General features: G+C 36.5%; 1 protein-coding gene across 1 annotated transcript in view; it reads right to left on the bottom strand.

Annotated features, from left to right (window-relative positions):
- Window positions 1-1,454: 1,454 nt before the first annotated feature.
- The window catches only part of ADAMTS3 (ADAM metallopeptidase with thrombospondin type 1 motif 3), a 255,690-nt gene continuing 237,749 nt past the window's right edge, over window positions 1,455-19,395 (bottom strand). The window contains exons 18-22 of the mRNA XM_074324473.1: window positions 15,838-16,003; window positions 13,252-13,384; window positions 9,476-9,683; window positions 7,629-7,746; window positions 1,455-4,182 (exon numbers count right to left, since the gene is read on the bottom strand). Coding sequence (XP_074180574.1) covers window positions 3,623-4,182; window positions 7,629-7,746; window positions 9,476-9,683; window positions 13,252-13,384; window positions 15,838-16,003 — 1,185 coding nt within the window. The 3' untranslated portion in view covers window positions 1,455-3,622. The remainder of the gene's footprint in view (window positions 4,183-7,628; window positions 7,747-9,475; window positions 9,684-13,251; window positions 13,385-15,837; window positions 16,004-19,395) is intronic.

Raw genomic sequence — 19,395 nt, 5'->3', positions numbered from 1 at the left:
ATGATTTTGCAGAAATTTATAGCACCTTGTTTTTGGAATTTGTGTTTCTGATAACAAATTCATGTCAGTAGATTATGCTTTACTTGGTAGGCAGTATTTTAATTAATTTTTAAATTTTACCTCTAGCTCTACGTGAATTATTCAAAAGTGGGCCCCAAATGACTGTCTTCTAATATTAGCTGATGTGTTGTAATGCATGCGGACCCTATGGTGGTTTTTATATTTTACTGCATTTTTGAGCAATTTTACTTTAACCATTACTTTTTATCCTTTTTCTTTATTTAGTACGTTTTAAACAAGTGATGTCCTTTATGGCCTGCCTATGTTTTCATCATTTTCCAATTGATTTTTTATTTTATATCTTATAAGCATCTTCTTCATGAAGAAAATATAAAATACGTATAGAGGTATGACTTGGTATTTCTGCAAAGTGTATTAATGTAAATATCTGAGAAACATTATTTTTGCTAATAATTTGGAACATTATTGCACCCTTGACCATCTTTGCAGAAATACATAATAGTTATCCCTTAGTTTGACTATTTATTGTTTGCAAAGCGAGAATGACTGGAGATCATTTTTAATGAGTTATTCCTTTCTATCAATTTTTAAAGCTAATATTTTTTTTATCTGTAGATTTCTGAAACTACTTTCTTTACCACCATCAATGAGACACTGTGACCATGATTCAAACTAGCTGTGGCTCCAAAAGGAAAGCTGTACTTTGGTGGCATCATGGAGGTGACAAGGAGGAAGCTGGGGATGATACAGAGTCGATGATCCTATTTATTGTGAGTTACTATGTGCTAACAGCTTTACTTAACTAATTTCTCATAGCCATCACACAATGGTGTTTGCCAATTCTGTCTCCCATTTTACAAACGAGGAAACTGTAGTCTAGTCAGGTTGCCCAAGATCATTCAGGTATGAAGCTCCAGGTAGAGTCCAAGCCTGAGGTGGTGTCCCTTTGTGGTTTATACCACGGCACAAGAGGGTCTCCCAGTTTCATAGTGAAACGGCCTCCATGGAATGCCCAGTTCCTTCCCACATTCCTGAGTCATGGGTGATGTGTTCCCACCAAGGCTCGAGCAATCAAGGTTCAAAGTGGGAGGGCAGCTTTTCTTTAAAAAACACTCTAGCATTACCCATTTTAAAAGTCCCCCCTTTTTTTTCACATATGTACTAGCATTATTGCCATTTTCTCTCTGCTTCTTTATAGTTCTGTGGAATGAACTTAAACAAAATGCCACTACCCATAACTTTTTTATTATTATTTTTTAAATATTATGATATACCCTGATGTGAGAATAGGAGACACCATCACTTTATTTGAGTCTCTTTAGAAAAAATCCAATAGCGAATCAATTCGATCTTATTTCACTTTGTAGGAGAAAAAAATACATTTATATTACTCAGCGGTGAATCTAATGATAAAATCTAGATCGAGCCAGATCTGTACTTTTGTTAACATTTTTATTACTACATGCTCCCAATACAACAAACAGCATCAGTAGTGTACACTTTGATAAAAAGGACTTTTTAGCTTAGTAGAAAAGGAAGCTTGAAGATCAGAAATATAACGAATATATACATCTTTTATGGGAGGTGTATGTGTTTGACCATCTTTCTCTACAGTCCCCTGTGGACCAGATGTATACACATGCAAGCAAACTAGAGAGAAATCAATCTGGTGAAATTTGGGGAGGGGGGGGAAATGACTTCTACTCGGGGCTCAGAGATTGTTTTATGATGTGGAATTCACCTAATTCATTTGACTTTCCAAACTCTTGCACAAAGTAGCAGCGATTCCTTAAGAGGTATAGAGTCAATAGGTGAAGCTGTTTACCATGATTACAATGCAAAAGTCCTTGCACATTCTGTGCTTTGAAAGGTTAACATATCTACATTTTAGTTTGTATAATACATTTTTAAACAGTTCAGGAACTGACCTTAAAAATAGTACGCTGACAGCACTTTTTCTTTGAAGTATAATTCATAAGGTACGTATCTCTTGCACATACTTAAAAAAAAAATGTTTCTAATTCACTATTTCATAAAAAGCTAGCTGAGTCCATACTATTTCATATTTCACTGAAGGCAAACAAGTCACCATTTTTGTATCAATCACTTATAAATGTAAATGATTTGCATGACACTAAATTTGTTCAAATTTTAGCTCTTTGATTTGGAGGTTGTAGTTTGCTTAAATTTCTCCTCTAGGCACAGAACAAAGCATGCATCTCTAGTTATGTCTCTCTAGTTTACCAAAATATGTCATTGATATTAGCGTAAATATTTAGTACATAAAAATACTATGAAGAAAAAAATCAACTTTTAATAAATATCTTCAGTTCTGAATTTTATATACAAGTACTTTACATCTACTCCCTGGAGAGAGCATTTCTGGCTTCACTGTGAGTAAGGTGACCACTGACATAAATTACTAGCACATTATTGCAGTCAGATGCATTGTGGTTGTGAACATTTGGATATGAACCATGAAGAAAATAAATATCGCAACCATTGACAAATGCTTTCTTGAACCTGCTTCCAAAGCCCTATTATACTTGAGTGTCAATTCTAATTTAATGATGTTTTTCTCAGCTACCAACATATGAATTATCTCAAGACATTTTTCCTTTGTTATTATTACAGTACGTTGAGTATAGATTTTTTGTATGTGTCAACAATGGGAAATAAAAAACAACGTAAGAAGAGAGGACGCTTGAATGGTGCCCACTGAGATCCTGGTAAGAGGAGTGTCAGTTTTTTCTTGCACAGGCTCCTTTACTGGTCTCTGTTCCCTGTGACCACAAGTAGAGTAAGACACAAATCCAATTCCTTTATATGAAAGGATGGAAGGTAATAGGTAAGCTGAAATCTGTGTGTCTACATCTTATTTTTTTTCTTTTCTATAATTTAGGTATCACATTGTTGATTAAACTGTGTAACAAAACTCTTTGTGTTGTCAGTAGCTGCAATTCTAACTTCTTTGTAATAGTCTGCTTTGAAAAATCAACCCATAGAATGTCAAATAAGGCAACACTCAATGACAGGCACCTAGAACATCCAGAAATGTAATATAGTAAACAATCATTTGAGAACACATCTCTTAAAATAATACTGATTTCTGCAATATACAGTATTTACACAACAGCTGCAAATTTGCTCATACAATATTTCTAATATAGATAAATAGGCATATAAGTCTACGAATTCTTTGCTCCATTTCTGAAATATTTTGTTAAGGTGTAAACAGTTGGCATCTCTTTTTATTTTTACTATAACTTTTTTAAAACAAAAAATCAGCTGATATGCACAATTGGTTCCAGTCCCTTTTCTATTTAGAGAGTGACCAATATACTTAACAACTTACTTTCCTTCTGTTAATAATCTTTGGCGCTTTCTTCCAATGAGTTCTGATAAATGAGTCAATGCAGAACAACAACAAAAAGGATGAAAGCAACTAGAAAAGTGAACCAGCACTTTTTTTTCTTCCACTTACAGGTAAAATGAGTTGACAATCTATGGAGGTTTCCACTTTAAACAAGCTGTATGCACCATGGAGAGAGAGAGCTTGTCCAGGTCTTCCTCTGATTTCCAGCCTTTTAGGTTCACTTTCTCATCTTTCCAAGGTAGATGATCTTACCGGACGTCTCTTGTCAATAATCTTTTCATCTTTCTTTGAGGTTCTTGCCAGAGAAGAAGCACCTAATGAATCACTGACTGCAAGGAAGGGGGCAGCAGCCATTTGTGAAGATGAATTGAGGTGGCCACTCTTGGTGGCAGGGGAGACCAGTCTCACAGTCTTATTTCCTGCTTGCTGAGATCTCCTCTGGGGTAAGTTAGCACCATCAGGTTTACTGTTTGGCCTGAAAGCAGCATATGCATTTGGACCTCCCACTGAAGAGATCCTACTCAAAGATTTCTTCTTTTCAGCAGGGGTCTCTGAATAGTAAGGAACCAAAGATGTAGGCATTACTAGAGATCCAGGGAGGTCACTAGGGTTAAAGATAGCATCATCATGAGTTTCAGCAGCTTCTGGAAGGTATGGTGGTGGCAGGGTGCTACTGCGCTTACTACACGACTCACAACATAACTTGTTATAACCTGGTATGGAGCAGTATCTCGCCAGCACCTCCATTTGACAGAATATGGATTTATCTCCCAAACATGGCTCATCTGTGAAAATTAAAAAGAATAATAATAAATCTAAATATAAAATATAAGGAGGAAAGACAGTAAACTTATTTATGAATATAAAAAGATATAAGGAAAATCTGACATTGAAGGGAGTTCTCCACATGAGCCTTTGCATTAAAAATATCAGCATTAGGACGAATTCACTGAAAGAAGTAATTCTTTACGTGCAAAGCACTTGGGTTGACCACCATTTTACTATCTCCATCAGGAGACTTCAGATCCAGGTATTTTTTTCTTCCTGCTAGAAACATATATCTGATTTTTAAATGAGAAAATAGGATTAATTTTACTAAAAATATTTTTAGGATATAAAGGAATATATATATATGTATATATATACATATATATATGGTATTTCTGTCTTTATAATAGAGTAGCCTCTATATTAAATGTAAATTTAAAAATGTATTACCGAAAGAAAAATGAAGATAAGATCTTGATTAGAATAATATTCTCTAGAATGAATGCAATAATTTCACATTTACTCATAAGAAAGTTGACACAATTTACCCAAATTTGCACTTTGAAATAACAAATAACCTGAGAATATTCAATAGTAAACATGAAACTGTTGGTTCTTAACTTTCATAACCTGGTATCACTTTATGTTTAAATAGTACTAAAAGCAGCACTCATAAAGCATTTGATACATGTGTGTACGCACTATTTTTATTATTTTTAAAATTTGTTGAATACAGGTTATAAGAATTACATGTCAAGAAGTTCAAATATTATATATTTTCACTCATTCCAGGGATATCCTAGGTGGATCCCATGTACATAGTTCAACACAGAAATATTGATCCCCTATCTAATTAATAAATGCAAAGACTCATAAATTGTGGCATGTATATACTGTAATCACTTTAAATTGTATTATTGGGTAATACTAAATTGCTAGGTAAGGATCTGCCATATAACTTGCCAAAGAAATTGAAGAATCTTTTTTCTAAAGTATGAAAAAAAAAAAGAAAAAAAAGAAGAAGGGTCAGTTGACAAGGCCAAGAGAGGGCTAAAAACTATTACCTATTAATTATTACCTCTTATTATGAGAATTACAATACCATGCCTCTTCCAAAATTGTGGAATGACTTGTATTTGCCTGGTGTTAGTTTACAGATCTATTGTATAGTATGATGTGTTTGAGTATTTCACATTAGCTAAGGTAATCATCTAATTATGTTATGAATGTCTGAGCATCACATTGATGGGTTTCACCTCAAATATCAATTTCTCATCATATCCAAATGAGTTTTTCTATGCCTGTATCTTAAAATAAGGAAATTAATGTCTTCTTCCTCTGTGTTTAAGGCTCTAGGATGGAAGGACCTTACTGACCCTATACTCTCTTTTCCCTCTGATCCAGCACCATCACCCTTGTTCTGTGGTCCAGCTCAAAGTGCTCTATTTTTTCTGAGTTAAAGGAGGCCACATGAGCATCTCCTGTGTCTAAGTGTGAGCAGCTCAGCATTGCCAGGACCAGTTCACAGCCTGGGTCTAATTATGGCCAGAATATGCTTCTGTATGGAGGAGGAAAAGGGATGAAAAGAAACAAGTAAGTAAAAGAATACATTCGGTTTGTGGTAATTTGCCTTGGAAAATCTGGGAAGGACTCAATAGCTACAGTAAATAGTACAAACAAAATGAGGCCTAGAAAAGGTTCACATAACAAAAATCGTTAAAATTAAGAAAGCTTTTTTAGCCTTCTCACTCTATGCCCCGATCATCATAAGAAGTTCAGGAAAAAGGTTTTTACACCTGGTTTCAAAAGGCCATTTGATTCCAATTGCAGTTAGAGACAGATGGAAGTAGTATTTACTTCACTGATGTATGGTAGAAATATGTGGCCTTGTAGAACTCCTAGAATTGGCTTTTGGGCCTGCATGTCAGAGAAAGAGAACAGCTAAAAGAATGGGGAATCACTAACATAGTCATGTACTCTCATTTGCACCTCTGTTTTACAATAAAATCTTTTCCTTTTTGCTAAAGGAAGAGAATCAAGCAAATTCTTGCTGACAATTAGGCATATTTGCAGAAATATAAAGCACTATCAGCTATTTAGATCAATAAAGCTCACACAAAGTGTTTAGCCTCCTGGTGGTAATGCCTACATAAGAATAAAATATTAGGGCAACTAAACTTTATAGCTTCTGAGTAAGTTTGCTCTTTTGGCTTTGACTTATGTTTTAAACTTTCAAATATACTTTCCAGAGAAGAATGATTAAATTATCTGTCCTTTGTCTCCCCCTCATGGTCATACTCATTCATGCCACCACACTTTTCAAATGAAAACGTACAATGAAATAGTTTACAAGGTTTAAAAAACTTGAACCCTGAAATTTCCTAAAAAAATTAGACATTTGATAAAATATCACCTTGCCAATTTTCTTGAAAAAAGAAAATAAAATTTAGCAGACATCAATATTCAATCGATGGCTTACTTACAGTGTTTGTAAGTAACTGTAACTTCTTCAGTCCTAAGTGTGGCAGAACAGTAAGCACAGACTTAGGAAAACTGAATTTAAGAGGAAGCTTGTGGTGGGGCAGATGGGGAGGATAAAGAAAGGCCAGAAGGGAGAGAATGTCTGAGACTGGAAAGAGAGAATGAGACAGACACATGTGGGAGAGAAGAGGAAAAAGAAGACAAGAAGAAAAGGCAGCAGGTGTGGAGCAAGGCCAGACCGACACAGAATGTGAGAGACAGAGGAGAGAGCAAAATGGCAATACAAAATGAGGAGAGAGGACACAGACAGATGTAAATAGAGCAAGCACAGAAAAGGAGGAAGGAGACAGTGACAGAAACTGTAAACATCCAATGTAAATTTTGTTTTACAGCAGCACATTGATGTCTATTTTTAAATAAAATCACTCTGCTTTTGCAATACAGCCAGAGAGTAGGTTAGGCAAATCTTTGCATTTGTGCAAGGTGTCTATTCTGAAATCCCCCTAGGGAAGGGAACATATATGGATGGACAGCTGTTAGAAATGGCATTTTGAAGAGCATTTATCATCCACACGTCTAAACTGAATTAATTTCAGTAAAACATTTCAAAACCTTCTGCAGTATGATGCTTTTACAATGGGAGGTTATAAAGGAAATCATAGAGAAAAAATATGTAGCTTTTCTAGAAATATGCAGCTTTTCTAGAAGCTACATATACATGACACAGGCCTTACCCCAGCACTGCTGCCTAAGAGGAACTGTGGGAGAGGCTGCAGTGGTTAGTTAGGATAATTCACTTGGTTGGGACATGGCTTCAAACACCGTTCTTAAGACTTGTTGAGGCTAATTTTTAAGGCTGTTTTCCTGTGGCTGTTTTTCGATAAGCAAATAGAAATTCTAGGACTTGTCCTAAAAGGAAATTCTGCTTTTTGAGGCTTAAAAACCATTGTCAGAGCACTGAAACCAATAGTGCCACACCTACCATTACAGGGAGGCAGCTGACAAGCTCTGACGGACTCAGGCTTTTCTCCTTCGCAGTGGTCTCCAGCCCTGCAGAGCACCTGTCTCACTTCCGTCCCTTCACCACAGGTTACGGAACACTACAGAAACAAAGGCTGCCATTACAGATGTTTTTTGCACCAAGACAGCTTTCTTCCTCTCCCCATTCACGCACACATACATGCACAGCTCTGGAGTCCTTTCTCTATGGTTGTGGTATTACACAGTGGTTTGGAGACAGATAATCCTAGGTGGATACTCTGTCTCCATCCCTTACCAGCCTAGGCACATGGCTTTTCCCCTGAAAGCTGGGATAATAACACTTGCCTTGCAGGATTGTTGTAGAACTGAATGAAGGCAAAGGAGACAATGTATCTAAAAATTATGCCTGGCAAGTAGTAAGCATTTGATATGAAAGAAGCTCTTAGTATTATAATCTTAATACCTACATAGTTCCTAATAAGAGTAGGGGTGCCTGTTTTCAGGGAGTCAATTATGGCATTGACCTTCCCATTCTTTCACCTTCCTTACAGATGGCAGAATTTACTGACATGCTACATTGGTTAATTCCACCTCTTTGGAACTACTATTATACTAGTCCCATAAATTCTTTAATGAAGGAGCCAAGTACTCTAAAACTAAGCCCAGAAATGATTATGCTATTGTTCTAGATAGGAGCTACAAAGGAGGGGCCCTTGTTCTAAGACTCTGAGGACACAGAACATGAGTCATCTTTGGGGTCTGTGCATGAAACTTTCACTTGCCCATCCTTCCATCTTGGGCCGGCTCCCCACTTCCTCCTTCATTCTCCATCTGGGTTTTGATGCCCTTTCTCCTATAAGTTCTTTGCCTATGACCCTATGATTCCTCATTATGAGTTTTTAGGAATACCAAAGACACGAGGTTAATTCAGGCTCCTCAACACTGAGTCGGCCAGTCACCAAGCAAACACCACTTGCACAGGCACCAGCTAGGGACTTTGGAAGCAAAGCACACGGCTTTGGAGAAGTAGGTGGACTAGTGGTAAGCACAGGCTGAAGTAAAGGAGGTACAAAACTTGGCCATGAACACTACACTAGCATAGGCGTCTCTGCCTTGGGGACACAGGGGAAGGACGTGGGAAAGGCACCTTCTAGAAGGTGGTATTTTGGACTGTGGAGATGAGCCTTGGTCACTAAGAGGGAGATGGTTAGATAGGAGGATGGGGAAGGGCCAGCCCACCAAAAGGTAGGAGGCTCCAACCACCATGGTCTTTTCTGAACAGTGTTCTTTATTCTAACTCCTGAACAGTGTTCTTTATTCTAACTCCTAGACCCAGTTTGCTCAAACGGGGTCTAGGAGTTAGAATAAAGAACAAATAACAAGAGTCAGCATGGGACTTCTTGTGATCATTTTGCAATATATACAAATATTGAATTGTTACACTGTGTGCCTAAAACTAACAGAAAGTTCTATCAATTAGAACTCAATTTAAAAAAGAAGATTTATCATGGTGCACATGGGGCAGGGTCCCGCATTCAGTGTTAGTCGTTTGGATTTCATCCCGTAGGAACGGTGAAGTCAACAAAGACATTAAACAGAGGATCTGACAGTCACCTTTAGACTCCACTGTGTCACAAAACACCCAAACATCGTTTGCCCCTATCAACGAATGTTAAATGCAAACACTTCTTTAAAATATCGCTTTTTCCTAACATCTCCAGGTGCTTAATGATTACAACGTATATGAGTTTCTCAATTCACACAAAGCCTAGCTGGTATTTCAGCCAAATTAAAACATGCTTCACATGCTTCCACACACACACATGCATACAGAATTCAGACACCCACCTCATTCCAGGGCCCCGTTTTCCACTGGGCCGGGCAGGGTACTCTGTTACAAGGCCGGCGGCTCTCAGGACGCTCACCCGCGCAGTACTTGCTGTGTACCGAGCGGTTGGAGCCGTCATGGAGTGGCTGAAGGCAGCGTACGGTGCGAAGCTGATAGCCGGAACTCCCACAGGTTTTGGTGCAATGTTCCCACTCTTCCGCTACCCAGCTGTGGGTGTGGGGATTAAAATCCCACAGTCATTGGGATGTAGAGCGTGCAAACCTAGTCTTTTCTGCTCTCTGAGTGATGTGCCACCCAGTGGGGCACACTGCAATCCAGGAAGGACTTTCAGAAAGATGGATGCATCACACAATTAAAGAGTGTTAGAACTTTCTAACAACAGGCCTGGCACTTCTATTTTTAATGGCTTAGTATCTTTCTGCCTCCCACTGACTCTGAAACCTTCTCCTTTCCTAAAGGATGATCAACAGAGTGTTTCTGAAACTCATCTTAAGGTTATCCAGGTAGGTAGGTTTAGGCATGATGGTCGTTTTCAAAAAATACACCAACTCACTCTCAGCCATATTGCCTAATGGTATTAAACATCTGACAGCAAATCAAAAAAAGAATCCATCTGACGTGTGCAACTGATTTGGATGCTGCAGCTTTTCCATGAAATCAGGAGTTTACTCATGTTTTAATATTTTGAGATGACTATTTCATTTCCACAGTTGCTGCCATGAAGCCTACAAGAAATATCTATCCTGTTTAGAAAATTTAGTTCTTCATATTAAGCCTTAGTGGGTCTGACAGAAAGGTAGAGGTAGTGTGCATCAGGGCTAGAATGCACCTGATAGAAATATTTCCAAAAATGTATTTTAAAAAAGATTTCCCATGGGACATTTCCAAATCCTAGTGTTGATGTCAATGACCCCAGGACTCTGCAAATCAGCTGTGGATACAATATTATGGACAGTTCTCTATTACATGTGGTTACCAGGTCCCAACGAGCTGTCACCATTGATTCCATCTACTTAATCTGTCAGAATGAAATCAAGGCATACTATTTATCCTTCCAAAAGTTACTTTTCTTCTGCAATTTTTTTTCTTCCTGTATATCCGGGGTACCAAAATATAACCATGCTTAAATTTCAGCAGTTTTTAGTATTCACAGTGTAAGATTACTCTAGCTTGTAGAATGCACTGTGGCAACTAAGAAATTGTATTCAATTTTGAAGGCCTTAATAGTGACTCTCATTTGAAGGCAGATATTCTGTGAGAAGTACACATTTTATAATCATAGACATTTCTGGTTACCTTATTCACTCGTGAAATTTCTAGAATGACAGCAAAGGATAAAAAGGGTATAAACTCACAAAGGCAAGAAAAAAGAAATTGAAAAGGAGCCACCAGAAGATAATTTTGGAAGCTAGGAAGCAGTTGAACATACAGTTACTAATTCAGTAGACCTAAGAAGGATGCAGTTTAAGTCTGCAGCAGGAGCTGAGAAACAAACCAACTTGATGCAGAACTTCAGGAATTGTGGCCTCATGAAAGTGTGGGTGATGGCAGGGCTGAAAATGGGGGCACTGACAGAAAACCTGTTCGGAGGCCGTTAGATCTCCTGATCTTTAACCCCACGAGGTGATTTCCCCACCTCCAACCCAGAAGAAGACTTGAGGTTCGTTCTCTGAAGAAAGTGAACCAGACTTAACTTGTGGACAGGAGACATAGTCAAGAGACAACAGAGAAAGAGATCATAGTGAAAACAAGGGGTTATGTAAAAAATGTACATATGGAATGATGAGATGACCCTAGTTGCCTACACATATACAACTTCCAGAACTGCTATTAAATAAGCTTATACTCCCTCAGCAGATTGTTTCTAGTTTATGCAAACATCATTTCATTAGAAAAACCCTAAATATACAGATAATTTAGGGTCTTTCAATGAAATAGCCCACCCAGCTTATCCTACAGTGAAGCCCGCCAGCAAACAAATCTTGACCATAAAGCAAGCTTCTAGTCAGCCTGCTTAACACTGCATTTTTGTATATGCATGAAAAACCAATACTCACCAGACACAGAAAGCCTCTAACACAAATGATGGAGGTGGGGAAAAAGAAGAAAGGAACTCAAAAGATATAATGCAAGAAAGAGGAAATAATCTTTACTATCCTAAGAAAGGATGAAAGAATATATAACACCTGTGAAATAAGAATCAAAAGCCTTGCAAAAGGAAAATTTGAGGAACAAGGAAAATTTGAGGAACAAAACAGAGTTTTTCGATATTAAAGCTCTTGAACACTAACAACATATAGCAAAACTGAAAAATGAAGCAAGTGAAACAATAAATAATAGGAGAAAAGAAAATTAGATCTGTTTAGGAAGCCTAACTACAAATATCCCAGAAAGAAAAAACACTGGAGAAAAAAGACATTTTTCAAAGAAAAAATGTAAGAAAATCTCCCAGAGATGAAAGTATTGGTTTCATGTTTTAAAAAGTCTACGTGTACACAGCATGATGGATGAGAGAAGATGAGCACCAAGGCAATTTCACCACTGAAATTCAGAACACTGGAAATAAAAAGAAGATCCTATAAACTTTGGATGACAAGGAGAACTTGGTCACATTGAAGGAAGTGGGAATCAGAATAGCAAATAACTTTTCAACAGCAACTCTGGAGTCTAAAAAAAAACAACCGAACAATGGTTTCAAGGAAAAATGGTCTGAGGAAAAATGTAGTTTGGAATTGTGTATGTGTGTGGGTCCAAATGATCAAGAGTAAGAGTAGAAGAAAGGCTACTTATATACCATTATACTTTAACTTCATACATATTTTTCTTAAGTATAGAAAAATTTAATTCTTATATAAAAACTTTTACTCACTATATACTTTTTTTTTTTCCATGAAGCTACTGGAAGAGCCACCAGAGCAAATGAATACACCAAAAGATAAGACAAGGAACGCAAGAAACAGGAGCTCCAATGCGAGAGGTAGGCAGTAGGACTTGGTAGGGGGATGATAAACAGAAACACCAGGATGAAAGCTGTGTAGAAGACCAGGGCAGAGCTGGAACACATAGAACTCTCTGAGAGGTATCTCTAAGATGAAAGTGACAGGACACTTGAGTGTTTAGTATTTAGAGGAGATTCATACCCATGGAAGAGAGTTTGGGGATGAATTAGTGAAAAGTAGTAAAAAATATATGTAAAAATCAAGACATTCATTAACTCTAGAAGAAACCAAGTTTTATAAGAAACATAAGAGCATGCTAAGTGAATCAAGAGTTAAGAGAGATACATGTTGTTGAAATAATATAAACTCTGAATATTAATATCGGTAAAAATAGGTTATATTAATATTGGAAGTTCCAGAAAAGGGAGAACTGTGGGTTGTGAGTGTACATTTGGGGAAGGCTTGTAAAAGAGTGCTGAATCTTTTATTTTCCACAGTGGAAAGCCAATATATAAATGTCTAAAACGTCCTCTACTTTTTCCTCCCTCAAAAACTCAAGGAGTAGAAGCAAAAACATTTTACTTAGAGAGATGAAAACAAGTGGTACCAAATATCAAAAGAAGCATAATAGCTGAAAGCATTTTTTGTGTGAGAAGCAGGGATATATGGTAAAGGACAGGGAGCCACAACTTTATATAATTCCTGTGAAATGATCTATTTAAGCCAATTGCATATATTAGCTTTGACTACAAAGAAAATTAGAACTAAAAGAGCTAAAGACATTTAAATCCCTATTATTTTGTTGTCAGGATATGAGAGTTAAAATAAATGCTTACAGTGGATGTGTACATTCTTGAATATTGCACATTCTTCTAATAGGTTTAGGCTTTTTGTTGACTTCACAGAAGCTGCGATGAACCATTTTATTATCACTTTTCCTACGGCATCCATATTTAGTGTACTGGAAACCTAGAAAAGGAAATACATTTCTTTGGATTTAATCACTTATTCATTTTGTTACATATTTAATTATTCATTCATTTATTCTACAAATATTTACTGAGTGCATAGAACAAGCCAGGCACTGTTCTAGGTGCTGAAAGTACAGAAGTGAATTAAATAAACAAAAATTCTTAACTTTTCAGAGCCTACTTTTAATAAATATTGCAAATTTATAAAATAACAACTGCACACTCGCTAACAAACTAAATTTTGAATATACACAGTCTAGTGTGGGGGACAGATTTGAAAAACGACTGTGACAATACCCAATGATGTAGGCTATTATAGAGCTATATAAATGCTTTACTGTAGGGGGCATCAAAGGAACACAGAGGGGAAGGAGGAGGCTCAGGGAATGCTTACAAGATCAGCACTTCCTTGAGCAGAATCGTGAAGTTCAAATAGTATTGTGTAAAGGGAATGAAACAGAATAATACTCCAAGCAAAAGAAACAACATATAGAGAAATACAGGTCTCTTTGAATGACTCAAGTTTCATGTGTGAAGGGCATGGGAGATAGGAAAGGATCTCATCTTAAAAGGCTTGAGTGCCAGACAAGTGTTTGGATTTTATCCTGGAGATCACAGGGAGTTATTGACGGTCTGTCCAACCACCAACATTGACATTTGTAAATAATTAATTTTTATGTTGAAAAATTTCAAACCTAAAAAAAGTTGTAAGGGAAACAAAATAAACATTTGTATGCTTTGCATATAGATTAACCTTGTTTACCATGTCACCATATTTGATATATATGTAATATATTAATTATAATGGTATAATATATAATTAATATATAATATTTATGTAAAACTTTGCTGAACCATTTAAGTTGCTGACATCTTGATCCTTCACTTCTAAATACTTCAGCGTATCTTTCATAACAAGCATATTCTCTTATATAACCACACTATAATTCTTAAAATTAGGATATTTAATTCAGAGAAATACTATTTCTAATATATAGACCATATTAAAATTTGTCAATTGTCCCTATAATAGTCTCCATAGCAATGTTTTTCCAATCAAGGATCATGCATTATATTTAGTTGTCATGGAATTAATCAGGAATCATTTCTGAATCTCTTTTTATCTTTAATATTTTTGAGATGTACAGACTAATTGTTTTGTAAAATGTCCCATAATTTGAATTTATTCAATAGCCTCCTAATGATTAGATTCATGTTATTCACGTTTGGCAAGACTACAATATAAATTATGTTGTGTCTTCAGGGCAACACATTAGGAGACTAAAGATTTGAATCAGGGAAATAATGTAGTTCTAGTCATTCATTCATTCACTTATCCATTCATTCAAGATTACCCTGGAAATAAAGCGAAGAAAACCAGAGTTAGTTGACTAAAGTCTTTTGCAATAGTCTTCCCTTCCAAAATTGTGAAGGAGGCCTGGTGAGGAAGTAATAGATGTAGTAGGTATTAAAAAGGTGTATCTGACAAATCTTGTGACCAAGTCCATGTTGAGGATTGCAGCAGAAGGAAGGATTCAAATTAATAAGCATCTTGTAATGGATAAAGTATCATTTTACATAATTAACTAGAAACATTTTATGTTTCCTACAAAAAAAAAATACATCCTCGAATTCATAATTATAAACTAAATGGTTCACCCAGGCATTCTCTACTAGGAATGATTTTCTGTTTTCAATTATTTGGTATCACTATTGTGAGAGCCCTCGCCTTCTCTTGCCTGTTGGGGAGAATTCTGTCTTGGCCAACTCGGTCCTGGAGCATTTGTTGTTCAAAATGAGAGGAATGGATGACCAAGAAATGGAAAAACTTGAGAACAGCTTAATGGATTTGCTCTCTGGAGGGCAGAGAGGCAGCATAATGTAGTAAGAGCATGTACTCAGAAGCTAGACCTCTTGGGTTTGTAGCTTATGGTCTGAGCAAATCACTTATCTTCCCTGTGCTTCAGTTTCCCCATCAATACAATGGAGATGAAAATAGTAATGACCTCATAGAGGATTGTGAGTATTCATGCATTAATATATAAAGCATTTAAAACAATATCTGGTACATGTTTCTTTTATTAACACTGATAGAAAATAAATGCATAGGCATGGAAAGTAAAAGTAAAGAAGAAAGGCAAGCACCAGAGGACACTGAATTTGGGAGTCTGGGAAGAGTAAAGTGATTAAAAGTACCACTGCCTGAATATAAGACAGAAAGAACCCAGGGGGGACGGGCAAGCGGATTTTAAGAAGGTCCCCTGTTATGGATGGGTTTCTATCCTTGGTAGATTCTGAGATTTCAGTAGAAATGCTTTGTATTTATGCTTTAGTTGTTATGTCTGGTATTCTCAGATTGTGGCATAAGTTAAGACAATCATTAAGACAGAAGCAAGAAGATGAGCTTAATATGAATTACATGGTAATGTAATAAATATGCTCAGCTGTTACCTCCACCACAGGGTCGGGAACACTGAGACCAGCTCTTCAAAGCCCATTCAAAAGTGTCTAATTCTTCCTGGATGACATTGTTGTTGTTGATTGTAGGTGCAGAGTCTTCATGGATGATGTACTTATATGTCAGGCTAGAGCGCGTATCATTCTCCTGAGGTATAATCTAACATACACATGAAATAGATATGTAAATCACCTTAGAGTTTAAAATTTTAAATTTGAAAAATTAAAAAAATCAGGATACTTTTCCTAGTGAAACTGGAAGACTTTCAAGTAGTTTCTAAAAATATACTGTTTTTGTTTCTATCAACTGAAAATACAAATGTGTCCTGTTTAAGAAAAAAAAAATGCAAATATATAAAACTTTGACCATTGAAAGTATAAAAATACATACAGTAAGGAGTAAGAATTTGTATTATAAAGAATAGTAACCTTACAATAAGATTCACTAAAAGTTTCATTGTTATATATCTCCTTAGCGCTTTTAAAAATTATTCTTCAAAACAACTGTTTTCATATGATGATAAATAAAGGTCCCTCCAGAAAATACATACATTGTGGAAAAATACAAGAAAAATGGAAAATCATCCATAATTCTACTAACCCAGAGAAAACTGAAGTCATGTCTATTATTTTGGGGTATAATCACAAGGTATTTTCATATTTTGTGTGTGTGTGTGTGTGTGTGTGTGTGTGTGTGTGTTTATGCATGTGCACATGCGCGGACACACATACATTTCTGGACTTGCTTATTTCACTTACTGTGTTACATACATTTCCCAAGTCCATAAATATTCTTTGAAAACGTAATTTTAAATGCCAGTATAGTGTCTAAGCCTAAAAGTACTATGTATTATTTAACCATGTACTTACAATAAATATTTGTATTGATTAGAATCTGTCTCCACCTTTGTGGTGATTTCTGATTTTTCCTTAGGGGGCTAAAGGGTACAAATACTTTTCTACAGTTCTCATAATGGACTGGTAAATGGCCTTTCAGTATAATTATATGAGTGAAATAGAGCTTCTGATCTCCAATCATTCAAACTCAACAAGATTTTGATCAATATGCATTTTTGCAATAATATTATCTAACCTATGGAACAGAAGACAGTCCAGAAGTAAACCCACGTACATTTAGACAATTAATTTTTGATATAGATGAAAAGATAGTTTAACGAAAAGGCAATTCAATGGAGAAAGGACAGTGTTTCTCAACAAATAATGCTAGAACAACTGGAAATTGTGATGGCTTTAAAAAATGTGTCAACAATCCTTGGATACTTCCCCCTCCATAAGTGGAGGTTAATTCCTCTTTCCTTCAGTGTGGGCTGGACTTGGTGATGTGCTTCTAGCAAACACACAACAGCAGAAGTGATGGGATGCCACTTTCAAGATTAGGTTAAAAAAGACAGACTCCTGTCTTGGTTGCTCTCTTTCACTTTCTTTGTCACTTGAATCACTTGGTCTAGTGGAAACCAGCTGCCATATGATGAGGAAACTTAAGCAACCTATGGAGAGGCTGACACAGTGAAGATCCCAGGCCCACGAGCCAGCACAAGAAAAAGCTTGGGAGTAATCTTCTGAGGCCTTCCAATAACCACGTGACTGAGCTGGTAAGCAGATTGCCAGAGCTGACAGAAACCTCATGAGATACCCTGAGCCAGAATTAGCCAGCTCAGCTGCCCCCAAATATCTGACCCACAGAAACTATGAGATAATAAATGTTGCTTACTGTTTAGCCACTAAATTTGGGGTAATTTGTTATGTAGTAGTAGATAATATATACATCTGTATGCAAAAATGTGAGCCTAATATATCATACAAAATTTATATAAAAATTAACTAAAAATGGTTCATAAACCTAAATGTAAAATGTAAAACTATAACCTTTGCAAAAAAAAAAAAAAAAGGAAAAAAGAAAAAAGAAAATACTTTGACCCCAGGTTAGCCAAAAAAATCTTATGTAACACCCAAATCTTGATCCATAAAAGAAAAAAATGACAAATTGGACTTCAGTAAAGTGAAAATATTTTGCTCTGTGAAAGACTAAAAGAAGGAAAAGAAACTAAAGACCAGAAGAAAATATTTGGCAAATCACATATTTCACATAGGACTTACATCAAGCATCAAGCATATATAAAGAACTCTTAAAACTCAACAACACTACCAAAAAAACAACCTACTTTAACAATAGGCAAAAGATTTGAACAGACACTTTACCAAAAAGAAGTAATTTTCAAAGGAAAAAAGAAGCCTTGGAATTGAGTGGGAAAATTTGATTTTAGATTAGTACAATATTTTTTATAGAGTCTAATAAATATTTGCATACAGATTCCAACAATATTTTTCAAATCAAGTAGATGTCTTCTGCTTTCATCCATGAGGGAATAACAGAGGAGCCTTCCTGATATTAAAAGCAATAAAACTGGATAGAATTATATGAGGGAACTTTCTTTGGCAGAGAATAATGCAGCAAAGGACAATGATTCCTGAGAGAGGAGAAATGCCAGATCCGGGCTTCCTGACAAGGCCAGGTTCTGTGCCGTTCTGGACCCTGGCACAGGGAGCAGAAGCCTCAGCCAAGACAGCAGTCTCACTGAGCTGAGGAGATGGAGACCAGAGTTTGGAATTCACAGAGCAGGATACTAAAGAAGAGGGGCTATGTAGAGGGGTGGCCCAGAAGGCTGCATGGGTCCTAGGCTGAAGGCTGGTATTTGCATGCCCAAGCCAAGATACCATGCCATCTACCAATGAGTGTTTGTTCCGAGTCTGGGAACAGGACAGAGATACTCAAGGTCAGACAGGGCTGAGACACACAGGAGTTTTCATCCAACCAGAGTCCAGAGGCCTCATTAATACCTCAGGTGTTCAGTTAAAGCACCAAAAGAGCCATATCATAAGAACAGGACAAACTGAAATAGATCAGCCCTAGTGAAGAATAAACCTGGCCTCCAGGATCAGAAGGTATTGACAATAACTTAACTGCCAGGCAGAACAAAACCCAACAGCCTATAGGAAAGCAATATAAACCAAATGCCACACAACTTACCATCTATAATGTCCAGTGCACAATAAAAATGATTGTAAGAAGCAGGAAAATGTGACTCAAAAAAAAAAAAAGCAGCCCAAAGAAGCAGGATTTAAGGAAACATGAAGACACAGGACTTAAAGGAAAAGTTAGACATAATGAGTGAAAATATATGGAAATCTCAGCAGAGAAATAGAAATAATTTTCAAAAATGGCAATTCTAGAAAAGTATACCATTTGACAGAAAAAAATTACTGGATGTACTCAACCACATATTGGAGGCCACATAAGATACAGTCAGTGAATTTGTACACAGCTCAAAAAAATTATCCAGTCTGAAGAAGAGAGAAAAAAAGTTTATAAAAGCATGAACAAAGCCTAAGAGACGTATGGAACAATTGCAACTGGTTTAACATACATGTAAATGAGTGCTAGGAGTAGAGAAGTGAGAGATGGGAGAAAAAACAAACAAACTTGAACACATAATGGAAATTTAACCCAAATTTGGTGGAAAACTTCAACTT

This window comes from Rhinolophus sinicus, linkage group LG02 (assembly GCF_036562045.2).
Source record: "Rhinolophus sinicus isolate RSC01 linkage group LG02, ASM3656204v1, whole genome shotgun sequence".
Taxonomy (NCBI): domain Eukaryota; kingdom Metazoa; phylum Chordata; class Mammalia; order Chiroptera; family Rhinolophidae; genus Rhinolophus; species Rhinolophus sinicus.
The sequence above is the reverse complement of the archived record's forward strand: the minus strand, read 5'-3'. Positions and strand labels throughout refer to the sequence as shown.